This window comes from Dromaius novaehollandiae, chromosome Z (assembly GCF_036370855.1).
Source record: "Dromaius novaehollandiae isolate bDroNov1 chromosome Z, bDroNov1.hap1, whole genome shotgun sequence".
NCBI classification, from domain to species: domain Eukaryota; kingdom Metazoa; phylum Chordata; class Aves; order Casuariiformes; family Dromaiidae; genus Dromaius; species Dromaius novaehollandiae.
The window spans coordinates 30062998-30088507 of NC_088132.1; the positions used below are offsets into that span (position 1 = coordinate 30062998).

At 36.2% G+C, this 25510-nt stretch overlaps 1 protein-coding gene across 2 annotated transcripts; it reads left to right on the plus strand.

The window, feature by feature from the left end:
• The first annotated feature begins 58 nt into the window (after positions 1-58).
• On the plus strand, positions 59-25273 carry LOC135325026 (N-alpha-acetyltransferase 35, NatC auxiliary subunit-like). 2 transcript variants are annotated; one of them, XM_064502378.1, is made up of 23 exons: positions 59-245; positions 1745-1878; positions 2871-2904; positions 4368-4482; positions 5647-5721; positions 6658-6825; positions 7563-7629; positions 8380-8423; positions 9053-9103; positions 10005-10088; positions 11903-12017; positions 12540-12718; positions 13787-13846; positions 15012-15118; positions 15340-15406; positions 16076-16174; positions 17541-17719; positions 19474-19610; positions 21040-21107; positions 21363-21503; positions 23276-23398; positions 24159-24239; positions 24918-25273. In XM_064502378.1, exons 2-23 carry the CDS (start codon positions 1755-1757, stop codon positions 24975-24977), a joined length of 2178 nt encoding a protein of 725 aa, XP_064358448.1. In that variant the 5' UTR covers positions 59-245; positions 1745-1754; the 3' UTR covers positions 24978-25273. The 2 variants fall into 2 exon arrangements, with proteins under 2 accessions (XP_064358448.1, XP_064358447.1); XM_064502377.1 differs by having other exon boundaries at positions 60-208.
• Positions 25274-25510: the final 237 nt, after the last annotated feature.

Sequence of the window (25510 nt, forward strand, 5' to 3'; positions counted from 1 at the left end):
GCGCACCTTGGGGGGGGGGGGAGGCTCCAACAGAGCGGGACGGCCGCAGGAGGGCCCTGTGGCGCGTGTGCGCGTGCGCCTGACCCTGAGGCCGGGGCCGCGCTCCTAGGCTGGCGGCGGCTCTGCGCGTGCGCGGCGGCGGCAGCGGCCCGGGCGCGCTCCGAGGGCAGGAGGAAGCGGGTCCGGCGCGCGGCACCGAGGCGACGCGGTGGGTGAGGCGGCGGCTGCACGAAGCGGGGAGGGAGGTAACGGCCGCCCCGCGCGCCCCCGCCCGCGGCAGCCGCCTGCCGGGTCTCGCCGCGCTTCCCCGGGGCTCCGGGCAGAGCCAGCCCCGCGGAGGGAGGGAGGGAGCGAGCCCGGGGCCGGCGGCCGCGGCGGGGCAGGCGGGCGCCGCGCCGGCCCTCCCCTGCGATGGGGCGGGGGCTCCGCCCGGCCTGTCAGCGGCGGCCCCGCGCCCTCCGCGGGTGCCGTGCCCGGGCCGGCCGGGGGGGTTGCCAGCCCGCTGCCGTCCGTTAAATAGGGCGCGGTGAGCTGCGGGGGCCGCCGGTTGGGGGGGAGGGGTGCGGGCCCGGCCGTGCCGGCGGTCGGGGCAGCGCTGGGAGGCGGGGGCGGGCGGGCTGCGAGGAGGGGAGGTGCGGGGGGGCCTGCTGGTGCCGGCTCTCGTTTTAATAAAATAAAGCGTGATCGCTGCTGTTTTCTAACCGGCTTCCCACGTATTTCCTCCTCCCGGCCCGTTGAGGCTGTCAGCTTCTGTGGTCATTTGAGAACTAGTGAAGTGTTGGCGTGAGCGGAAGGGCAACTTGGTATTACTTACGGAGAGGGACTTCCAGATGAGTTGTCCAAAATCTGTTTGCTTTGGTCCCCCTCTTTTTTGTTAATTTTTCTATGCTTGGAAGGTCTAATGTAGGCCTTTATTTAAAGCTTCAACGTTTTCTTTGATTAAGCTGTTTAAAGCTCTCAGGGCTTATTGATAGAGTCTCTTCCTGGATCTCCAACAAAATATGATGCGGGTTGGAGTTGCTTATATCTCAAATTCAGATTAAGTGACAAAATGCAAAATTCTCTCAGGGTTGCCCCACCTGTCCTGAGGTTGTGAAAGCACAAAATCAGTTAGAAATGACTAGTCAGTACAGTTAGTTTAAAAATTATGTTCCAGGCTGAAATTACTTAATATTGCTATGGTAATCTAGATGTTACTTTCAGCTGAAGAAGTCAGAGGAAATACATTCATTTTCACAAACTTGTTTTGATACACTTTGTGCACATAACAAACCTGTGTGTGGTCAGTTCTACAGTTCCCACTTTTTAGTGCCTTTCACACAGCAGTGGGAGGAGATGCATATTTCTGTTAGTGTAAGACATCAAAAAATTAAATTGTGATACTTCTCTTGTAAAGAGAATTTTCTGAAGTTATTTTCTGTTTTATTTCTATTTTGGCTGTGCACGTTTTCTCATGGCTCTCTACTCCTAAAGTTTAGCTGTCCTTAGCTTTAGAGCACGTAAAACCTATAAGCTATTTGAGGGAAAACTCTGAAAAAGAAAACAATTTTTTGTAAGAACTGTTAGGCATAAGTTTTTTGGGGATGTTTGTACTTAACAGCAGCTGTTTAAATGAAATCAGATTAGTTCGTCTCCATTTCTCCCTTATGGTTTAAAAAAAAAAAAAAACAAACCACATTTATTCCTGTGAAGCATTTTCTTTAACTTGTGCATAATGTGCAGTGTCTCTGATACAAATTTAAAGGTGCAGTATCATGGTTATGAAAGCTTCGGTAGAAGATGATGATTCAGGATGGGAACTCGGTATACCTGACAAGATGGAAAAGAGTAATACAAGCTGGATAGATATAACCCAGGATTTTGAAGAGGCTTGTAGAGGTGAGTTGTACTACTTGCATTTTGAGAAAACTGGAATCCTTTGGAGGACTGAGCAGAGATGCTGCATCCTCTTTCAGATTATATAAATATCCTATCTTTGGTTAAGTCGTGGGTTTTTTTCTTGTGCTTTTTCCATTGTTTTTCTTTTCTTTGCAAAGAGGGTTTCTCCCCTTCTCCTAAATGGAAGCCTGATTCATCCATGCAGAATCAGCATTCTACTTTTACTGTAACTCTTTTGGATCTGTAGGACCCAATGCTTTGTTCATTTAATTGGTCAGTGCATCATTTTTCATCTTTGAAGCAAACCTGAGCTTCAGAGGAGATGATATGCATCCAAGTCACTGGGGACCAGTTACTTTCCTTTAAACAGTGCCTTTACTCACTAGTGTTGTTATTAGATATTACTTTGTGTTAGTTTATTCTGGCAGTCACGTCACTTTTTAAAATGATTTTTATCATGACATTTGGGAAAAATAGATATAAAACTGCAAGTTACCACACACAATAAGTTATACAGTAAACACGATTTCCTATACCACTGAAGGATTCGCTTATAGTAGTGACTTATGGTTTGTACACCTGTGAAGTATGTCTAAAGGCTCTATGAAAAACAGTGAGGAAAAGCAAGCTTTTCAATAAACATCTACCCTGGAAAAAAGTAGATGAGCCTGAAAACTGCTCTCCTGTGTTCTAGGCTATTCAGATGCTGCTATTTGGTAATTTTAAATTTCAGCTGCTGGAATAATTGAGAGGGCAGAGGAAAGACTGTGGAGAACTGTTTGTTTTTTTTTTTGTTTGTTTTTTTAGTCTTTTGGTTTTGAAAGTGCTTTAAGAAAAAGCAAATAAAAATGTAGTAGAAATGCCTGGCATGCTTCCCATGTCTTGTGCTCTTCCTCTAGCATAAGACAGTCTGGTGAGCAAAATGACTTATCTTGGAAAAGTTGTTTTAGAAGGCTGATGGTAATTATTTATCTTGTTCTGTTCCTTTGTAGAACTGAAGTTAGGAGAACTCCTTCATGACAAGCTGTAAGTATACTATTGGGATAGTTCTGTTTTTTAGATAGGATTAGTGCATATGTACTAATGCTTACTAATGAAAAAGTCATGGAGTACTAACTAAGCTTTTTTTAAACATCTACTTTAAATGAAACAGCTAAAATGACATAATTCAGAATAACATTCATGTTCAACAGTAGTTATATGATACAGCTGTATAAATGCTGAACATTTTTTGTAGTGCCAGTATAACATTGCATTTTCAGTTAGTAGTTTCAATACAAACATTAAAATTGTATAGTATATCTGATCATCAGTTGTGTTGAAACTGATGAACCTGCCGAACTATTTTGCACATACTTTTACACAAAAAGGTGAGAAACACTCCAAACTTTTCAGTTACCTTAAATGTCTCTAGCAAGTTTAGGTTAAACTATGTACACTGCCTATTCTAACTCTAAAATGTCATGCCAAAATAGAAGCTGAATGCTCTACGGATTAAGAAAAAGTCTATTTAAAAAAGGATGTGTTTTGTCTTGCAGAATTTATTATAATATGAAGTGAGATTAAAATATTTTAAAGAAAAAGGAACTTGTTTAGCTATGTGGATGTGTTGACCTGCAAAAGAAAAAAGGTGCTGAATAGCTCAGAAAACAGAACCATATTATTAAATGCAAGCTTGCTTAAAAACATTTGTGTGAGGATGTGACCAGGTAGTTTACTCAGTAGAATCAAAGCATGTTTTCAAGATATAATTTCATACATAAGTGCCTTTCCCAATAAAGATACTTTAAAGCATTAGAATGTGCATTTTGCAATAACCTTTTTATGTGGTAAAGGCTTGTGCAGCAGATCTGTTGAGTATCACATGTCATAAGAGAGGCACTGTTTCCCTTCTTTTGCAGGCCTGCCTTCATTGGACAGCTCTTCTGCAAAATTTTATATGCTTCATGGCTACAATAGAATATATTTTTGCATGCCTTTTTTTTTTCCTGTGTCGGTTTTCTTAAACTGCCCATTTTGAACAAAGCTGATGTGTTCGATATGTATTATTATTAGTTGTGTAATGTTTATGTTGTCATTAGTTTGTGGGGAACACATCTGTCTTGTATCTTTTGGTACAGTATAATAAAGAACAGCTTGTTCAGTTAATATCAGCTTATGTTACTTAATCCTGGGTTTCTAAAAAGATGCTATGTTTTATGAGGTATATAAACACAAACACATGCAGATTTAGGAATGAGATATTTGGCTGAGGAAGGTTCTTCAGCTATGAAAAGGCTAAGAATTTTCTCTTACCTTTAGGCATCTAGTTTTTCAGATGCTTTTTGAGAACTCCTCAAAGTCTTGAGAACTATGCCTTCTCAAGATCAATAGTAATGTTCAAAATCAGTGGACTCAGTTTGCCGTCATATGTTCTTCTACATTGGTATATGAAGATTATTTGTTTAAAAAAAAATTAATTTGGAACTTTTTTGTATTGGTGTCTTTAGTTTTGGTCTTTTTGAAGCAATGTCTGCAATTGAAATGATGGATCCCAAGATGGATGCTGGTATGATTGGAAACCAAGTTAATAGAAAGGTTCTTAACTTTGAGCAAGCTATCAAGGTTTGTGTGATTTTTTTTTTTTTCCCCCCCCCTCTGTTTTTGCCTTTTCACTGCCTGTAGAAAATATATAATTTAATCAAATTGTAGTTAAACACGGTTCAGCATAATGAATGTTTTCAATCTTTCCATAAAATTATTTTTTCCCTTTTTATTTTCGATAGCTAAGAAATGCTTGAGGTATTTTCCTTCTTTGTAACCTACTTTATCACTAACTCTCCCAATGAAAAGTATTGTAAATTTGTTAAGTATTAATACCATAAATAAATCCATTTCAGAAGCGGTGCTATAAGTCATCCCAGGCTTCCCTAAAATGTGTCTTTTATATGAAGATGTATTGGTTAACCGGTCTTTCAGCTGAAGGGAAACTAGCTTCTGTACAGAAGCTGTAAATTAACTCTTTTTAATGTGACTATCAGTTCATTAGCATTGAACAGAAGCCATCTAATTTAACAAAAGTTGTAGGATAACCATGGACAGTAATGATTAACTTCTGATGCATGGTCCAAATGAATTGGTGAATGGAACTTGAAAGACTCTCCATCCATTACTTTGGAAAAAATAATACACTCTGAGAGAAAAATCTTTTTTACAGTGGTACTTTGAATGGACTAGAAGAGAAATCTTTCTAAAATAGTAGCCTTTTAATTCTTGATGCAGATTTGCATACATTGAACAAATAAAATAAGAGAAGTAGGGTAGCTGCCTTCTTGATTCTGATCTTGAAGGCTGTAAAACTCTGTGCAAGCAGTTGCAATAGAAAAAGTTGCCTTTGAAGAATGGGTGCTACGTATTATTCCTTGTTTGATTCTTTTTTTTTCTTTTTTATGATTGTACATGTTTTCTTGTGAATAAGTATTATCAATTTCACTGGTTTTAAACTTTTTATAGGCTACTCATAAATCAGAAATTTCATTCTAGCTTTCTGTTTGAATAGCTCTATGTTTCTGTCAATGTCTTTACATGTTCAACATCATGATACAAAAAGCAAACTTTTTCAGAATTGTTAAGACAAATCATGAAGCTGATCAGTAAAATTAGTCGAATGCAAATAATCTGAATTCTTAATCAAATTGTAACTTCCTTTTTTACTATACAAGATAATTTGCTCACATAATTTGCTGTTGTCTCACATATTCTTTTGGGGTTTTTTCTTCCTTTTCTAAGGATGGGACCATTAAAATAAAGGATCTGACCTCACCTGAGTTGATAGGGATAATGGATACATGTTTTTGTTGTTTGGTAAGAATTTCATTTCTCTTAATGTTTAATGTTTATGCTTTCAAAATGTAATCCCTTAACCCTGTAAAAAATACATTTTAAAAAAAGTAGATCTCAAGAAAAATGATCCATTGAGCTGGAAGAATGTACTTCATATTTTGACTTGCATTTAGTGGATATTATTATCTAAATTGTCAGTTACTTGATTTTTTTTTTTTTGCTATGTATGTGTCTTAATTTCCTCTGTAAATGATACAGAATGTTTTCAGATGCTTTTAAAAATGACTTCAATAAAATTACCTCAATTTGTAAAACAATATTTCAAATTAGTTTAGTTTATTCACAAAAAGCCATATAAAGGTCACTTTGTATTTGATATGGTGTAACACAATTCCTCTGTTGACTTTTTCTTTTTAAAGGAACTTTGATCCTGTTAGAAATCTGATCCTACTGTGTTTCATGATATTTCAAGATAGAAATCGTGTTTTAAATTGCTTTGTAGTTTATAGCAGCATGAAAGTAATAGAGGGGATTATGACAAAGAAATTATGAAATGTACAAAAGAACATGCAGATTACCACTGAATTGTTTCATGCTCACATTTTTGATTCCTTATTTGTGTAGAGGAAGCTTACAAATCTAATGATCTGATAGCTTAATGTCATGTCCAAGCCACAAAGACCAGAGCTAGTGACTGAACTTTGTGGAGAAGGTTTACTCAACATCAGGATTTGATAGTGTTTAGGGTTTAGTAACTTACTGCCTTCCACAGCCAGCAAATGGAGAAAGGTTAAAGGGCAAGAGATGCTCTCTGGTCCTTTTTGCCAGATGGAAGGTTGCCATGATATGGACTTCCTCAAAGATTCACTGAAGCAGGGTAAGATAGAAAAAGAATGAGGCTATTAAAAATGAACATTTGTCTCTCAAAAGTAAAGCATTTAATTTTCTTTTCCCTAGATAACATGGTTAGAGGGGCATTCCTTGGCACAGACAGTATTCACTTGCCTTTATATTCATAATCCAGACTTCATAGAAGATCCTGCTATGAAGGCTTTTGCTCTGGGGATCCTAAAAATCTGTGATATTGCTAGAGAAAAAGTTAACAAAGCAGCTGTTTTCGAGGAGGTATGTTTCAGTATATCCTGTGGTTAAATATGCAACACTATATGCAGGCTCCTTAATACAAATAAAAAAGGAGTATTAGAGAAACTCAATACTGTTTGATTGGAGGGTAATATAGAAGAAACAGTTCATCCTTCTAAATGAGCTATTAAAGTTAATATCTCCTTAAAATGCAGTTTTATTCAATAAAGATGTTACATGCACTTTTCTGTATTTTACATGAATATTTGAGCCAATATGCTATTGGCTCTATAAATATTCTAGTTGAGAAACCTTGTTGCTAATAACTTGGAATTGGGTTTATATTTTTTGTTTCATTTTGAATTTTCTGCTTCAGATAAGCATGATTGTCTTTTGTCTAAAATGTTCTTCTAGCAATGGGATGATATTCCTGTGACCTTGGAAAAGTCACTTCTCACTGACTATATCTAAACTTGGTTAAATAGTACTTTCCATCTGTAGTTCTTGAAAAATTTTGATAGGACAATGCTAGATATGAATTATGACACAACTGTTGAAAGACATACTGGTGTTAAGGATGTATGCGGAAAATAGTTACCCCAAGCTGGATTTATGTAAGAGAGTCGCCCAAACCATGGGTGTGTTCAGTGATGCAGAATATAAAACTGAACTTCTGCTTTATGCTTGGTGTGGTTTTTTTAAAAAAGCAACCCTTAAGACTGTAATTATTACTTTCTGTATTTCATTAAAACTCGCTTTTTTAATTTTTATTTTTTTAGGAAGACTTTCAGTCGGTGACTTACGGATTTAAAATGGCTAACAGTGTGACAGATCTTAGAGTTACAGGTACAACTTGTGCTTTATATGTACCTGTTAGTGTGTTTCTCTTTTGAGCATGTTGGTTACTTTCAGCCAAATCCCATAACTCAGTAGGAATCTCAGATGTTTTGTTTTCTATTAATCTTATGAAAATTGATAGCTTGTTTTTTGAAAAAAAAATTTTCCTTGAAGAAAAAGGTCATTTTTTTATTTTCTTTTGTTCTTGTTTCTCTCTTGTGTGCTCTCTTTTTTTTTTTCCTCTAATGCCTGAGAAACAGAGTAGAGACTTTAAGATGTGCTAGCCAGAAAGTCTGTGTTTTTCCTTACTAGACATGGCATAATCCAGGACAGAGATACAAGGCATTGGAAAGTGGACTTCTTGAATTCTGCTAGTCATAGAACTACTTGTGATCTAAACAAACTTTCTTGAGGAAGAAGTGATCCAGTGGTTCTAAAGCTATGGATGAAGAAGCTGGATGTGAAGATGATAGCCTTCATATGCACTGTTTTTGATAGTATTGAGGCTTTCCATTGACTTATTTTTAGAGAATTATTAGAACACTTTAGCTTTGGGTCAGCCAGTCCATACTCCGATATACTTATTGTTGCAAAAAATCCCAACCATCTCTGATGACAATTTTTGTATTATCTAGTCTTTAGCTAATGGGTGTTTAAAGCACTTCAAAACTTAATTTGACCCGCAGCTTCTTTCCACTAAGTGGTGTAAGTGTATCTAGGAATAACTCTCACCTTTTAATTATATTACAACTTTTTCAGGTATGCTGAAAGATGTAGAAGATGACATGCAAAGAAGAGTGAAGGTATTTCTGTCACTTTTTCCTAGACCCTTATATCTGAAGTTTGCTTAGAATAGAGTTGTTGGGTTTGGGGGAGTCTTTTCATTGGTTAAGCAAATTATTCACTATGAAAAATGCAGGATTTTTGTGTCAGTAAATAATGTTTTTTGAGGAATTTTTGTAATGGTTTGTGTAAGATGCTGGTAGTCTGCCTTCTAGCTAATGATGCTGATCTCTTCAGACTCTTCTAAATGGGTTAATGGTTGCTTCATTAGTGGTAGGATGGAATGATGGTATAGTAGACAACACTGGGCTCAGACACGGAAAGCATAAGATTAATTTCTGGCTCTTATGCAAGCATATCCTGTGATGCTAAAGAAGTTATTTATCCTTCCTTTGCCACAGTTTACAGTATAAAATGTTCATATCATTTCCTTGCCTATTTGTGGAGTAAACTGGGATAGATTTTATTACTATATGAAAGTTTTGAATCATTCAGGTACCTAGATCATGTATTAAGAAGCTTTGAACTTGAGGATTGGTTTTTAGGGATATTTGATAGATGGATGTTTTGGAGGGAGGAAAAAGTTTTTACCAGTAGCTTCCGTTTTGCAATTATTAGTGAATTGTTTCTAATTCCTTTACTTTTTTAGAGCACACGAAGTCGACAAGGAGAAGAGAGAGATCCAGAAGTTGAACTTGAAGTAATGAACCTTTTGCAATATTTTTTCTGGATTGCATGAATTAGTACCTCATTACTTTACTTGAATTAGTATGTCATTCCATCTCTGTGCTTTTAGAAATGAGTGCGTCACCAATGAAGGGCTGTCACCATTGCAGCCATATCTGAGCTGCTCTAAACTTCATAGCTCTGAGCATAGCTCAGGCTAGTAGATTGGCCTCTGTGTGCTGAAGGGTCAGGAGTTCTGGATCTGTCCCAATGGCAGGACAGTGATGCTGTTGCAGTGCTGCTGTTTATCTACCAACCTCTCAAGAAAAAAAAACATTAGCAAAGCAGAAAGTCTCAACTCTCCTGTGCTTTCCTCCCTCAGTTCCTTAGCAGCAGCTTTTACTGCTGCTGGTAGCCTCTCTGTCCAGGGATAAAGTAGGAGGAGGAGGTGGAAGCAGTGTAGCTTCTTCCAGAAAGAGTGGGAATCGTTGACTTAGAAGAGCATGGGTTTCTTTTCCTAATAATGTATTTTCTTCAGAAATAAGTTTTAATATCGATCTTTACAAAAAAAACGGGGGGGTTGAAATCAGTTTGTTATAGTAGTTTTCTGGCTGTTTGTTTAAGCTGACATTTGAATGGCATTGGCATATCTAGCTAGTGGTCGTACCTTTATCTAGTGTATCTGTCTTATTCCTTTGTGTTAGTGATTTTCTGACAGCAATTCAGTCTATCAGAAATAAGAATAACTTCTATAACTTACGTGGTCCAGTTTTCTTCACAGTCAGAGTGGATACTGTATTTTTAGAGACCAGAGAGCATAATTTGATGAGTCTATGAAAGATTGTCTTTTAATGAGTATCTTTCTTTTAATAGGTGTCAGGATTTAATGAGTATTTCTTACTGATTTGCAGTACTTTTTTATATTATTATTACAGCATCAGCAGTGTTTGGCAGTGTTCAGCAGAGTCAAGTTTACCCGGGTACTACTGACTGTTCTTATAGCATTTACGAAAAAAGAGGTATGTTCATTCAATGTTTCTGTCCTCACACTATGATTCTGTAATATATGTATTTTTCATTTTCTAAGGTAAAATAATTATTCTGTAGATTTGAGTTGATGTTGCTGCAGGTAAAGGGCTGGGTAAAGCCTTATAATAGCTGCTGTTCAGTTTTCTTTCAGCTTTGAAGAAAGCACAAGGAAGGACAGTGGATGACATTAGTATAGCCTTGTGGAGAAGCACAGTATAGATTACGCAACACTTACATTTTTACCGAGTTTTGGGTTACTGTTTTCATATACACAAGCAAAACTTTTCTTTCTCAAGTTCTCTGTCTCTTTTTGCTGAATTACCTGACATTGAGCAATACTTTCTCTATCTCTAGGGAATCTTTAGCTCTTCTTTTCATGTGGGTATCAAATTTGTATCCAGATGTCATTAGTCTGAGAAGAGGAATATAACAGCTATACATGTAATTTACCAGCTCTTTTGAATATGAGATTTCTGGAAATGTTGAAGGGGCAGGGAACTGCTCGTTTCAGGGCAAAAAGGTAGAATCCCATGGGTTGGGTGAGACCAGACTTTCCATTTAATTGTTTTTTTCCCTTATACAAGGGCAAATAATTGCCTCTTGCTTATTGTTCTATTTTCATTTTTATAAAGAAACAAGTTTCTTGCTTGCTGGCTTGAAGTTCCTCACTCCCTGCTGTTGGAACAGCTGCGTGTTGAATAGTTTAAAAGACCTTGATTAGAATGCAAGTCTGGTCCAAACATCATTTGGAGAAATCAGTGTCGAAGAAAAAAAGATTGAGTACTTAAGAACAATTGCGTTCTGAGTGTAACTATTTGTAGCATAAATAATTTAGTCTTCATCAAACTGATATGGAAGTGAGCTACATTGATCAATGACAAAATTCTGTCTGTATTAATTGCTATGAGTTAATGATCTGTACAAAATGAGATTAACTTAATTTAGCTAGTCTGATTACTTACACTGTAAGTTATTTACTTCATGGATGACTCTGATTTGATTTAGATCTGCTTAGCTGCCTATTCTTGTAGTAGATCTATGTGAGATGATATAATAGGTGGATATATATTATGCAGAGTTCATTATTAAGTGCAGCAGATCGGTCTGGTTCAGCTTTTATTGGATCTTCATGGGTTTTTAAACCTCTTTTTCTCTTAAACTCATCATGTTTCAATTCTACCTTTGATATTAAATATTTAGAGTTCTGTCAGTGACTGCTAATCCTGTATTTTTGAAACAGGATTTTTACTTTTGCGGAAAGCAAGTTTAAACAGTACCCAGTTATGGTGACAGATTTGAGTTCAAATGATGTCAGAAAATTCAATATGTCAGCAGATAATGATCTCTAATAAAGATTTCTAATTGACGTCTGGGATTTTCTAATCGTGTGTAGTGACTTGGTACCACTTGATAGCATGTGTTTCGTCTATGTTGTCAAGAATTCTGCATTTTCTAATGATGGGAGGGTTTTTTCCTGTTTAGGGTGCTTCATTTGGCAGAAGTGTATTTTTTTCCTTTTTTAACTAAGTCAAAAGTAGGGAACCTGTACATAGTGTATACTAGATTTTCAGTTATAATTACTGTTAAGGGTTATCTAATTTCAAAAAATATTATGTTGTAAATTTATCTATATAGGAAATATAAAGAACACTTTTACATAAAAACAAAAATCTAGTTGTTCAAAACTGGTTGAATACAAACAATAGAATTCTGATATGATGCTTTTTTTCTAAATTAAAATGATTTTTGTAGTCAAGATATGTTTGTTCATAAAATACATGAATAGCTGTTCTCTGCCTTTCAGACGAGTGCAGTTGCAGAAGCTCAGAAACTAATGACTCAAGCAGCTGACCTGCTTTCTGCCATTCACAATTCATTACATCATGGTATCCAGGCACAAAATGATACCACTAAAGGAGGTAAGTATCAAATTTTCTTTTTTCCCCCCTTTCTTACATATAAATATGCTTTTTTTTTGATAAACTTTAATATTAAAGTGCATTTTAAAAATCACTATATATTTTGAACTAGTAATACTTTTTATGCAAACTGTTAACAAATGTGCATTGTTTGATCTTAATTTCATTTCTCTGAAAGCTGGTTCTCCTGAGAGCAATATTGCTGCTTCAAAGTCAGAGATAATGTTGAACTATTAAGTACATTGCACTCCAAATCACCATTTGAAAGAAGTACCACCTCACTGTCTGTATAGTCTTTGCTGAGATTTTTCCATAGTCGTCATTATCTCAGTTGAGTAATTAGTGTGACCAGAAGTTAACTGTCGGTTAAAAAGAAGCTTTTTCTTTCAGTTCTGGAAATGCTTATCTCCATCGCTTATTTTGGCCAAATGAGTTACTTTATTGTATTTGTAAGTTTTAAGTGAGTTCCACAGCTTACATGCAGGTTCTCTTTCTCTTTTTTCTCTTTTTTGTCTTCTTCAGATCATCCTATTATGATGGGCTTTGAGCCCCTTGTTAATCAAAGATTGCTGCCTCCAACTTTCCCTCGATATGCAAAAATAATTAAAAGAGAAGAAATGGTCAATTATTTTTCCAAGCTAATAGATCGGATAAAAACTGTATGTGAAGTAGTCAACTTAACTAATTTGCACTGTATACTGGTAAGCATGAATCTCTCTCATTTATAGTCAAATATCAGATCTTAAAAACTGACTTTTGAAAAGAATCATTTCAAATATACATGCCATTGCTCACTGGAGAGAAACTGAGCTATCTGTGTAAATCTTTTCGTGTTTCCCATTATTGTGTGCAGTTTCAGAATTTGATGTCTTTCCTTATACTTCATATTTTTCTCTTTCTGACACCTCTCCAATATCCCATTTTTTCCGTAATCCGTTAAATAATAATAATAATGTATGTCAGTGGCGGAGCACAAGTGAGTTATTTTCCTTGAGATTCTTTTTCCCCTGGCTGAAGAGCTGCATCTGTAGTAGCAGGGTGTAAGTCCTTGCTATATTCCTGATTTTTCAGATTCAGTAAGCAGTATTCTACATACATGTTTATAATACATGTGTTAAGTGCTCTCTTGTATGTTTGAGCATGTTATTCCCTGAAGAGGGATAAAGCTAAGAACTTGCATATGTTCTTCCCTGAATAAAGGATGCTACCCTCAGTTAGGGCCTACATTTATTAGAAGAGATTTAAATGTTTGAAATGTGTTTTATAATGTACATTTTCACTGACTGAGAAAAGAGCTATGGCTACATCAGATGAAGTTGCAAGAGCAAGCAAAAATTTTTTATTTTTAACATATTTTATGTTAAGTTAATAAAGTCAGTGTTTGCATGAAACATTTTGTGCTGATTGATGCAGTTTTGTTATGTGCCTGATTCAGTCTTGCTGTGACCTTAGTGGTTTCACGGTATCTCTTTTCTGTATTAGCATCCTTCTAATAGCTGCATCTGAAAAAGAAAATTCAGAAACCTGATGTACTGTTCAGTAAAGGATAATTGCAGAAAAAATAGATTTCAGCTTCATAATGTGTTTTGTTCAAATTACTCATGCTTATTTTCTTAAAATTTGTACAAGCTGTGCTATGGGTATGTCGGTATGTGTTTTGTGTGTATATAACATGCATATGAAAAGATGTAGATATACATGTGTGTGTATATATATGAAAATTAATATATTAACCTGACTTCCCTTTTTTTTTCCTAAATGTGAATTAGGACTTTTTCTGTGAATTTAGTGAGCAATCACCATGTGTTCTTTCAAGATCTCTGTTACAAGTAAGTCATAATTTGTGTCTTTGGGTAAAATACTTACGCTTTCATTATAAATATACATTCATTCTCTAGTTTCAAATCTTAAGTTATTTGCATATTGTTTAATAGTATGCAGGTTGTAACATTTTTCTATAGGTATATGGAGCCTTATGAGCTAAATTTTTAAAAAATATTTGAAATACTGTTCTCCAAATTGTGTTCATGTATGGTAATTAAATGACAGTGTTTTAACTTGTTTCTCTGCCATAAACCTGGGCCTATACAGATGTTTTTATATTGTTTTCCATAAACTGCCTCGTTTGGGGCTGGAGTAGTTAATATTTCATCTTCCCTACCTTGACTGAGCTTCACATATAGACTTTCTCTCTTGCTTCACCAGTAATGATGGTTAGGGCAGAACTGAATACTTCTTTACTGTTCACTGTCCTACTTACCTTGAAACTATATAATATATTCCTTAATTCAGAGTGAAACACTCTCTTATAGGAGGTTTTGATTTCAATAGGGTTTCCCTGGAGGTCAGAACTTTTTTCCTTTTGATCCTGATTAGACCATGTATAGAGCTGATGGAAAATATCTATTGGCAAGCAAGATGTTTCCAGAGTGAGCATGCATTCTGACTTTCCACTACATGTGTTTTGTGCAATCCCTATGGGTGTCTGGCAGCAGAGCTTTTTTTCTTTTTTTCCCTGAACTGCTCAAGAATTGTGCAAGAAAGGGGTGCCACGCTTGTGGAGGAAAGTGGAATGAGCATCAAACATGGCCAGTGAAAGCAGCAGTATCTGTAGGGATTAAAAAAAAGGCCTGTGTTAGTCTCATTCTTGTCCCTGAAGACAGATAAAGGTAGATCTGAAATTTCGTAGCCTATTTTCTGTTGATCTTCAGAAGCGTCTGTCTGATTAATCATCTTTGAAGTCCACAAAACAAAATCATCTTGCATGCAGTGACTTATGCAAGTAATAGTGTGTTATGGGAATACCACACAAATGACTGATTTCAATGTGCCCCTGTTTTCCAAGTCCACAGCCTTGTACCTAGTTGAACAATTTTAATTTTAAAGTGATCTTGTAAGTTTCTGAAATATATAGGTACTGTAAGAGCTTTCTGTTAGTAATTTATAAAGCGTTACTTCTAACATCTATTTCTAAAAACATAATTTCACTTTCAGACAACTTTCCTGGTAGATAACAAAAAGGTGTTTGGTACTCACCTCATGCAAGATATGGTAAAAGATGCTTTAAGATCTTTTGTCAGTCCTCCAGTACTTTCTCCAAAGTAAGTACAGCCTGAGTTGGTTTGCATGTGTTACATACCTGATGAAAATATTGCTGTTTACAAAAGCAAGGGCAGACCTTTAAAGAACTTATACATTTTCTACTTATTAATGCTTATGTATGAAGGAGTCATTTGCTGTTGCTGCACTCATGTTTCTTTTTGAATTTTGTGTTATAGCCTGGTGACATTTATATACATGTGTGCGAATATTTTCCTTTTAGGTGTTGCCTATATAATAATCACCAGGCTAAGGACTACATTGACTCCTTTGTGACACATTGTGTTCGGGTAAGCATTTGTCTCAGTTACAGGACCTTTATGCTTATACAAGCACTTTCAAGATTTGCTTACCTTTTTGAAAACGGGAGCAGTTTTATTAAAACACGTAACATGAAGGCAAAATTGCAAAACTTGACTATCTTAAAATTATTACCGTTTTGAAGAAGCCAGTATAACTATTCTCATTTGTATCCTGTATGAAGCTTCCAGATTTTTCACGAATAAATATCAGTTTACTGGAAATATGCACCCACTCTGTTACAGGGTAGTTTTATTTTGCAAAACAAATATATAGCACTAATAAAAACAAAATTATTTTTATCTTCTTTACATTTCAAAAATTACAAATAACTGTTTGAAAGTGTTCAGTTACTAAATGCAGCACACTGAAAAATCTAAGAAAATGGATTTAATCATAAGAATTCTCTCTCTTCCCCCAAGCATTATATTCTGATTGGATTCTTCACAGGATGTTCATGCAATCTCATGTTGACTTGTGTGCAGAGAGTTGGACTCTTGAATCACTCCAGAGAGTCTGCATGTTAGTATGTACTGCCTCAGAACCAGTCTCCTAATACAGATGTATAGATCAGGTGCCTAAACAGACCTCATCATAGTACTCTTCCTGTAGTGTCGAAGTTGTCTTGAAAATGTATAACTACGCTTTGTTTCTTTCAGCCATTTTGTAGTCTGATTCAAATCCATGGACACAATAGAGCTCGTCAGAGAGATAAACTGGGTCACATTCTTGAGGAATTTGCCACTCTCCAGGATGAGGTAATGTCCTAGGCAGGAGGCCAGCAAGCCATTCTTTTCACATATATTCTTACCAGAATGGAGCATGTAGTATTAGTTTCTAGATGGATGAAGCTACTCCTCTGTTTGTCTTTGCTAAAATGTTTAGGGCAAGGATTCCTAAAATGCAGCCCAGGAAGTCTATAGGATGCATCTGAGAACTTTTTGTTACATCTGTTGTACATAAAGGTGTTGCATTTTTGGATTAATTTTGTCCAGTAAATAGATTTTGGGAATCCTGTTGTGGTGTCTGTAATTTCATGGTACTTCCACTGTTTGCGCTATCTCTCTTTTTTGTAACTGTGACTCTGGAAGATATAAGCAGAGACTGACTGAATGTTGTTTACAAGACACTTCTGAAAATTCAGACTTATAGCTACGTAAAATATAAATTGCAAAATTTTGTAAGTTTAAAAAAAAATATGTAAAAGGAGTATAACTTAAAAATATACACTGTGATTTTTGGAACTTTCTCCAGAATGGGCAATGAAAGGCCACAGTGAAAGATACATTTCCACTTCTTGGAAATTTTTTTTTTTAAACAGTGAGAAATAAGAAATAAGAAAATATTTTTCCAAGATGTGCATGCTAAAGAGAACATTTGAGGAACTTGGAACTAGCGGAGGAAGGATTTGTGTGTGCTTCAGCTTCTCTTGAGATTTTTTGGCTGAGAGTTTGTTGCAGTGCTGCAGCTGAGAGACTTTTTTCATCTTGCAGCAGGTTTTATAGGATGTTTTGTTCAGGACCGCTGATAATATTCCAAATGTGAGAGGTTTTGTATCTTCCATATGATTAATTTTTGAGACAGAATATGACTTCCCAGTATTATAGTTTCTGTGGTGAGCCACAGTGAGATTTTTGCTTACACAGCCTGTAAGTTTTTTCATTGCACCAAGGTTTAAAAAAAAAAAAAAATCATTGCCAATACAGTAAGATGTATAACAGCTTGTTATGGTTCCTGAGTTCCAGTACTTATGTGACTGCTAATGGTAAATAAATGCTCTTTAATTTTAAAGACTTAATAAAACTGATGCTACTGCTGGTCAATAAATTTATCTCCGTGTATTACCACATAGAATATTTTTTACTCTGTTCAGCTGCATTTGCCTCTAGTCATATGAATAAATTTTAATAATTCAGATTTGTGACAGTTCTAGACTGTGAGGTCGCAGTATCTGGGGAAAAAAACATTTCTGTCTTTTAATCTGGAGCATGGGTGTACTGACCAAATTTGTATTCAGATTCTGTTGACATTTATATCTGGCAGAACTTGAATGCAGTTTCAACCATATGATCTTCCTTTCCTGTCTGTTACTGAATAGCTTGCTTTGCTCTCTTTTTTTGGTAGGCAGAGAAGGTAGATGCAGCACTTCATAGTATGTTGCTGAAGCAGGAACCACAAAGGCAACATTTGGCTTGCTTGGGCACCTGGGTCCTTTATCATAACCTTCGTATTATGATACAGTATCTTCTGAGTGGCTTTGAATTGGAACTTTACAGTATGCATGAATATTACTACATATATTGGTAAGAGGATGCTTGATTGAAAGCTGTTGGGGGTGGGATGCTCTCACCAAGCTTTACTTGCAAATACTTTAAAATAGGACTTCAACTACTATTTTCAATCTCAGACTTGCTCAACATGCTATTTAATTAGCTATTTATAGAATTAGAGGCAGGAAGAAAGTGTATTAGTCTCTTTTCTAGACTTACTGATTAGTGTACTTACTAATCACTTTTTCTGGAACAGTAATAGGCTCTTTGTTTAGCTTTTTGTAAAAGTGTCTTCTAATGAAAATGGATAAAAAACCTGATGATTTTGGCAGATAAGGAATGCAGAAGGAAAAACAACTTCCTTTATTCTTGTCTGTTTTTGTCCTGCCAGGACCAATAATCTTGTTGAGGTCTTTAGCATTTTTAAAGAGAACTCCAAAATTGAAGTTGTGACTGTAGTCCGAAAGGTGACTAGGTAAAAATAACATCTTATTCCATGAACATATTTGAAGAGGTACCTGCCTTTAGTGAAAATGATTACACTATATGGAATCAAAAGATTTTTTTTCATATCCTTTCTTCACATTAAATTATTTTTCATAGTAGATCAGTTGGTCCAAAAGAGATGATTCTAGATGGTTCATCCGTAATTCAGCAGTAAAAATTCAGTGTTGAACCTTTCTACATTGCAGTGCTTTTGTACTTGTTTTCTTTTTGTGAAGCTTCTTATAAGCTCTTACTCGGGAAGCTGTCAGCCTTCTTCCTGAGAGGTTAGACCGGCTTAAAAGGCTTGAATTTCAGTGCATATCATTCTTTTACGTATTGAAAGCTTAATTTCACTGGGCTTCAAGTAATGTTTCTACATTGTTTCATCAGTGGATTAAACATTGAGTGGGAAAATTAATACTCCAGATAGTTGCCAGAAGATGGCAATATTCTGTAAGTAATACACCATTTTTACCTGCTCATATTTCCCCTCACCGTTTCAGTAAGATCACTCTGAGTCAGAGCTGTTGACTCAGCTGTTTTATCTCCTCACTGTAAGTGAAGAACAAAAAAACCTTTGTTTAAAAGGAAATTCAAAAATGAAACTTGCAGCATTATTTCTCAGACTTTTTTTTCCTGAATTATAGCTTCTTATATAGCGTTGTTTCTTCATGTGCTGTAATTTTCTACTCTCTTTTTCCCATTCCTTTGGGTTTGAAGTCAGGCTAGAGATTTCCTACCAAGTAGGACACACATCTCTCTTAAAGCATTCTTGAAGATGTCTCTTAAATCTTAAAGAATTGCATGTATATGTAGTGTTCCTGTGGGCATTTTTATGTGATAAGTCATGGTTTATTAACGCTTGAAATGCAGCAATATTAACCTTGTTTCCCAAAACAATAATTTACAACAAAACTAGAAGCATAGCATTAATTTAGTTACCATTTTAAAAATGCTTGATTTGCTGTGTGGGAAGGAGAAATCCTAGAAAAAAATTGATCCTTATATGGGTTTTGAAATAGTAAGAAACTTTGACTCAAGTTAGTAGAAGCACAGGAAACTTGCGTACCTTGAACCATCTAGGGTTGAATGTGTATGGAGTCTTGTTTAAAAAAGTAGAACAGGGAATAATCAGTTGATTACAGCCATCATCCAATTCCATCAAAAAAGAGAGATGCCCTAAAAGGTGTCCCTTATCATTAGTTCTTTGAATAAACAACTCAACATTCGGTGAGGATGTGTGCATTATGAATAAGTTTTGCTTTGTAGTATGTAACAGCCACGTACTGTTTCTACCATAGGTATCTATCAGAGTTTCTCTATGCCTGGTTGATGTCAACACTGAGCCGTGCTGACAGCTCTCAAATGGCAGAAGAGAGAATAATGGAGGAACAGCAGAAAGGCCGTAGTAGTAAGAAAACAAAGAAAAAGAAAAAAGGTATCTGAGGTGTGGAGTGTAGCTCAGACTTTTTTCCCTCATGTAGCTGTTCAGAGTTAAGAAATAATTCTTCAAAGTCAATAGGATCAGCATTGATGTGGATAGGACAAATATCCTGAAGTTTATGTAGGCTGAAAGTAAAACATCTTAACTAAAAAAGTCTTAGTCTCTACAGAATTTTTTTGGTTGGCTAGGGTTTTTTTTTGCATTTTTTTTAAATAGGTCTTTCAAAAAACCCTGAACGCATTTATGTTTGCACCTCCACCAGTTCTACTGTGTGTCAGATGCTGTGAGGTGTAATTAACAAGCCAAGAACAAATTTCTTTGAAAATACTGCCTCTTACAGTCTATAATTCCTGTAGAAGGATGGTTTGTCTGACTGTAGCTAGATTTCTGAACTTTCATCTTTATTTCTTTAACTTCTCTTTGGCTCCAGAAGGTATTTAAGCGTGTTTCTTACTTTTACCATGATGAGTTGCCCTGTTTCAATTCAGTGGTAGTACCGTTGTGCAAAAGACTCCTTTAGATATCTCGTTTTCTCTGGTGTATATGCATGGGTGAAAATGAAAATGTCCTTTCTTACATCATAGCAAATTGCCTCAGTGAGATCAGAGCTGTAAGCCTGTGACCAAAAAGGCAGTCAAAGCCAATGTTTAAATTGCACTTGCTATGCAAAATTTGCTATTTGCCATGCCTAAGAGGCTGCGATGACTGTGATATGTTGGTGTTATCATTAACACTGCAAATAATGAACACCATGCAGAAGCTGTACTTCTTTCTTTGCTATTCATTCTTCCATTTTGTGTGTTTATCTGTGTTTTCCTTTCAAGGGGACCCAAACAATTAGATAAGAACAGCTCCAGATCATTTCAGCTGTATTCACTTCTCTCTGCAAATTCAGAAAATTACTACTATATTTTATACTATCCAAAATGTTGCCAAATTTGGGGGCATTTAGCACTAGGTTAACACTGGAAGCTGAAGAGGAGCTTAAAGGAATGTTATCAGGATAAAAATCTTCATTGTTATAATGCTTTAACCTTCTAATCCTAAATGTTTAAAAAAAATAAATCCCTGAATTAAGCAAAACAAAGGTCTCTCAACCACCAGCTGTAAATTTTAAATTACTGTTTATTGTTGTATGGTGACAAGGCATATTAATACTATTAACTGCCTGGACCGATTTATTTCATTGTATTCAATGTCATGTTCATGTAATTGTTGTTAAGTATATTTTAAGATATTTTGCTTAATCTGGAGCCAGGTGAGCTGACATGCATGCCCATGCTTTTTATGCTTCAGTTTTCCATTATTTCTAGTGATATTTGAGAACTACATCATTTTCTGAAAATGTGAAAGACATGTTTTGCTCTGAAACTATTATGTGTATTTATGTTGAATAAAAAACCTTTTTATGTGAAATTTGCAGTTCGCCCTCTCAGTAGAGAGATCACCATGAGCCAAGCATACCAAAATATGTGTGCTGGGATGTACAAGGTAATTTATTTGTGCTTGCTGAACAATGGCTTCAAATTTGTTAATAGAAATTAAGCATACATTGCTTGCCTTCTTTGTTCTTATTGGGACTGGAAATGAAATTCAAGTTTATAATATGACATGGTAAATTTTCTACTATTTTTCTCTCCTGTCAACTATAGTTAAATCATAACTTTCATCTTGGTAACAGCAAAATAGAACATAAAGTTAACACTTTTTATTATATGCTGTCTTTTCCTTTCTCCTCTTATATAGACGATGATTGCATTTGACATGGATGGCAAAGTAAGAAAACCTAAGTTTGAACTGGATAGTGAACAAGTTCGATACGAGCACAGATTTGCACCATTCAACAGTGTTATCACACCACCCCCAGTACACTACTTGCAGTTCAAAGTGAGTAACCTTAAATGTGGTACCACTCATTTAGAAAAAAGAAAAAAAACACATGAAAATCATGTGTCCTACCTGTTTTAGACATTGTGGACAGTAAAAAGAGCCCTTAATGCCTCAAAGTTCATGTTGCAGTATAAATCAAAATGGCAGGGACTTCTGGCTTTAGTTGTATCTTGGTATATTGTGGGAAAATATATTGCTTTCAATTCTTACTAAAATTAGGCTCTTTAGATGGTTAAAAGTTGGGCTGCTGTGGCAGTTTGAGATGGTTATGTTGGCTTGCATGAAAATAAAAGTCTACTGAAAGTCAAATCACAACCAAAAAGTTTGTCTATAATGTACCACAATGTTTTTACTACTGCAGCAAGCAAACGGGAAAGTGAAACCAACATAAAAATAATTGAGTGTTAAATCCCAGAAGTGGAAAGGATCTGTGGAGGTTTGTCTCATCCAGTTTCCTCTTTGAAATAGCATTGTAGATGAGGTCAGCTGTGGCTTTGTCAAGCCATGTCTGAAAGCCTCCAATCTCTTTGGATAACCTGATGCAGTTAACTTTTTTCTTAATCCAGTTGCTCTTTGAACAACCTGATTCAGTGCTGCACCATTTTCCTTTCCTTCTGATATGCAGTCTGAATCTCCCAAACCACAGTTGGTGCCTGTTCCCTGCTGCTTATATTGTCTGCCATTACCACGAAGTGTTTGTCTTTTGACAGCTTTGTAACTGCTTTTTAAGTAGTTGTAGGCTGCTATTAGATTACCCATTGGCAACCTTCTTGTCAGACTGAACATGTCCAGGTCCATTAACCTCTCCTTGTGTGTCATATGAACTATGCTTCTAGCCATCTCTGTAGCTCTCTAGTTTCTCAGCATGCTTCTTGAAATGGTGGCCCAGCACTGGATGCAATGTATCAGGTGTTACAGCACAAGTATTGATCAAGAACAGGGATAACTTCCTCGATCTGCTGACCATACTCCTGCTAACATAGTCCCATGTGAGGTCTGCCTTATTTGTAATAAGAGCACTCTGTTGGCCTGTACTGAACTTGTTGTTCACCATAACCCTACTATTCAGCCAATCAGTTACAAGCCTCTACTGATACATGGGATTCTTCTGGGTCAGGTGCAGAAATGTGGACATTTCCTTGTTTAACTTAGATTTCTGGTGGCCAGTCTTTGGGATTCTGAGGGTCCCTGTGGACTGAAGCTGTCCTATTTTATTTTGTATGTTGGCCATCCCTCGTAACTTACTGTCATGAACAGTTGTAGTAGAAGCTGGACTACCCTTGCTTTCTCCCTGTCAATGAAATTATTTTATCTTTAATTTAAAAACAATGTTGTAGCATCAAAATTACATAAAATGAAGTTTTGAAAAATGTCAGTATACTGCTTGCTATAAATGTGCCTTGAGTTGATTACCTATCATTTTTTTTTCCCTCCTCTGTTCTTCCCTATAGTTTCACTCCTTACTGTATGGCAATATTAAAGCAAATGAATGGCAAGTTGTTCAAAACAGTGATCATTTTAACCAGAGTATCAGATGTTCACTGCATTTTTGTGGAGTTATAAAATAATCATTAAACAGTGTATTGTAGTTGGATATTTGCCATTTTCAATAAATGTTTCTAACTTCACTAATTCTTAAAATATTACAGTATTTAGTTGACATAACCTTTTTCTTGAATACAGTAATTTGTTTTAGATGAAGGTGATAAAAATATAGTTTGTTGGCAATTGATTTTAATACATATCTATTCTTTTCTGTAACATGCTAGGAAATGTCTGATTTAAATAAGTACAGTCCCCCTCCTCAGTCATCAGATCTCTACATGGCAGCTAGCAAACACTTCCAGCAAGCTAAAATGATTCTTGAGAATATTCCTAATCCAGACCATGAGGTAAGACTGAAATACCGGAAAAAGAAGTAGATGCTAATAATGGAATAAGTGTATTTGTTTTCAACTGGATCTAGTTAAAGAATGACTTACCAGATGTCCAAATTATTCTCTAAATAATTTAAGCTTTTATACAACTGGCATGTTAGTATACAAAGTTACAGTACAAATAGACATTGAAGCCTGATTTTATTCTGTTTAGTTTGAAGTATACAGTCCAAACTCTTGACTTGTGCTATATCTAAAAATGAGCTTACAGATTAGATATCCCTGCCTGTTCTCTGGCTCTCAGTGGTACTTAAGCAAGAGCTAGCTAGCTGAGGCTAACAGGGTAGTTGGAGGTAGGTCAAGTGTGTCCAGAGCACTTTCAAGCAAAAAGCCATCTGTTCGGTACCTAAGTTGCCCCTTCTCGTAGGGTTTGGATTACAGTCTTGAACGTAGATGCCTAGAGTCCATCTAAACCTTTATTTGGACGAGTGCCTCAGAACCTGCCATAGTTTAACATTCTTTGAGCATAAACATGGAAAATGGTGGTTTCTGTGGTCTGTTGAATAAAAAGTGACTATTGAAATAAATATCCCATTTATTCATTATTCCAACTGATGCACTTTAAACTAATTCAGAATGCCTTGGCGTCTCTTAAAATAAATTGATACTGCAGAAGACTGCATTCTTAGCATAGGTAAACATCTGAGCATTATCCTCAAAATAATTTTGAGTTCATATGTTTTCCCTTGAAACTTTATTGCTGTTTTCTGTTTAGGTCAATCGAATTCTAAAAGTTGCTAAACCCAATATTGTGGTCATGAAGCTGTTGGCAGGCGGTCATAAAAAAGACTCTAAGGTAAGAAAATGCTAGTCGAATTGGATGTAAAATATAATAGCATATACAACATTACCACAAAACTCCTATAGCTGAATTAGCAGATTCAGGTCATAGTTATTCCAGCTCTTACAAGAATTGAGGAAGTGACCTAATCTATTTTTTCCTATACATGATTTTTTAAAATGTAGATTTTAGGAATTGAAAATCTGTTTCAGTTCCTAAATACAGAAAACTCTTCCTCCTCCTTAAGTGTCTTGGAAAGAAAACTGGAAAGTGTTTTTAGGATGGCATGTACAAATGTGGGTAGGTTTCAAGAGCTGGGAGGGCAGTACTTTGCAGTAGTGTATCAGCAGCTTGTTGTGAACCTAACAGGGAGAACAGTGGCCTTGAGGATCAGCAGCTGCCACGTGGGTCAGAGGGAGGAGAGGGGCTGCAGACTTCCAGCCTGAGCCAGGCAGGGAGGAAGGAAGGAGCACCCTGGATTAAGACAGCACACTGGCACTCTTAAACTTTGTACCCATCACTAGTGGGCAAATCCAGACCTGGGTTGGAATATTTTTGGACATGATTTAAAGAACTGGGATTATTTTTTTTAATCTCTTAACCTTTGAATGTTTTTTTCTGTAGTATATGTCCCACTTGGAGTATTAAATTCGGTAGTACCTCAGTGTAACGTTTTAAACCTCTTCCTTCTAGGTTCCTCCAGAATTTGACTTCTCCCCTCACAAATATTTTCCAGTTGTGAAGCTTGTTTGAAAGACGAGATTATTGTTAGGATATGTGAACCATAATCTGTACATCAGATACCAGCTGTGGGATGGAATATATAGTACTGTACTCAGACTAAAAGGGATCTCTGGGATAAAAGTACTGTTATATGGAATATCTCTAGTCTGCCTTCTTTACATGATCTGAATGACAACTGCTGTTTTAAAGTGGTTTGTATAATGTTCTACGGGTGAAGCTGATTTTAATCAACTGCATTGTTGAAGAATGTTGTACCTTATTCGATTTTATTACAGATTTAATCATAAATCATTTTTATGAATGAAGTCTGACTGCAAATGGTGTTTTAAGGATTTAATAACACTTTTGGCTGAATAGAAATAACACAGTAGAGCCTTATGTCTTAGGCACAGCTGAGTTAGTGAAGTTCTGCTTTGAACAAAGCCACTTGGAAAAAGTCACAGTTTCCACTTTTTTTTTTCCTTCCCTTTAAATTGCATCAAACTTGCTGATTTTGCCAGCAGAAAGGCTTTATTTTTCCTTGCTAAGTCTGCCAAGCTAAT

Coding starts and splice junctions, on each gene's coding strand:
- LOC135325026 (XM_064502378.1), top strand. CDS start 1,755: ATGGTTATGAAAGCTTCGGTAGAAGATGATGATTCAGGATGGGAACTC. Junction 10,089..11,902: donor TAGCATTTACGAAAAAAGAG/GTATGTTCATTC, acceptor TCTGCCTTTCAG/ACGAGTGCAGTTGCAGAAGC. Junction 15,407..16,075: donor TTGTGACACATTGTGTTCGG/GTAAGCATTTGT, acceptor TGTTTCTTTCAG/CCATTTTGTAGTCTGATTCA.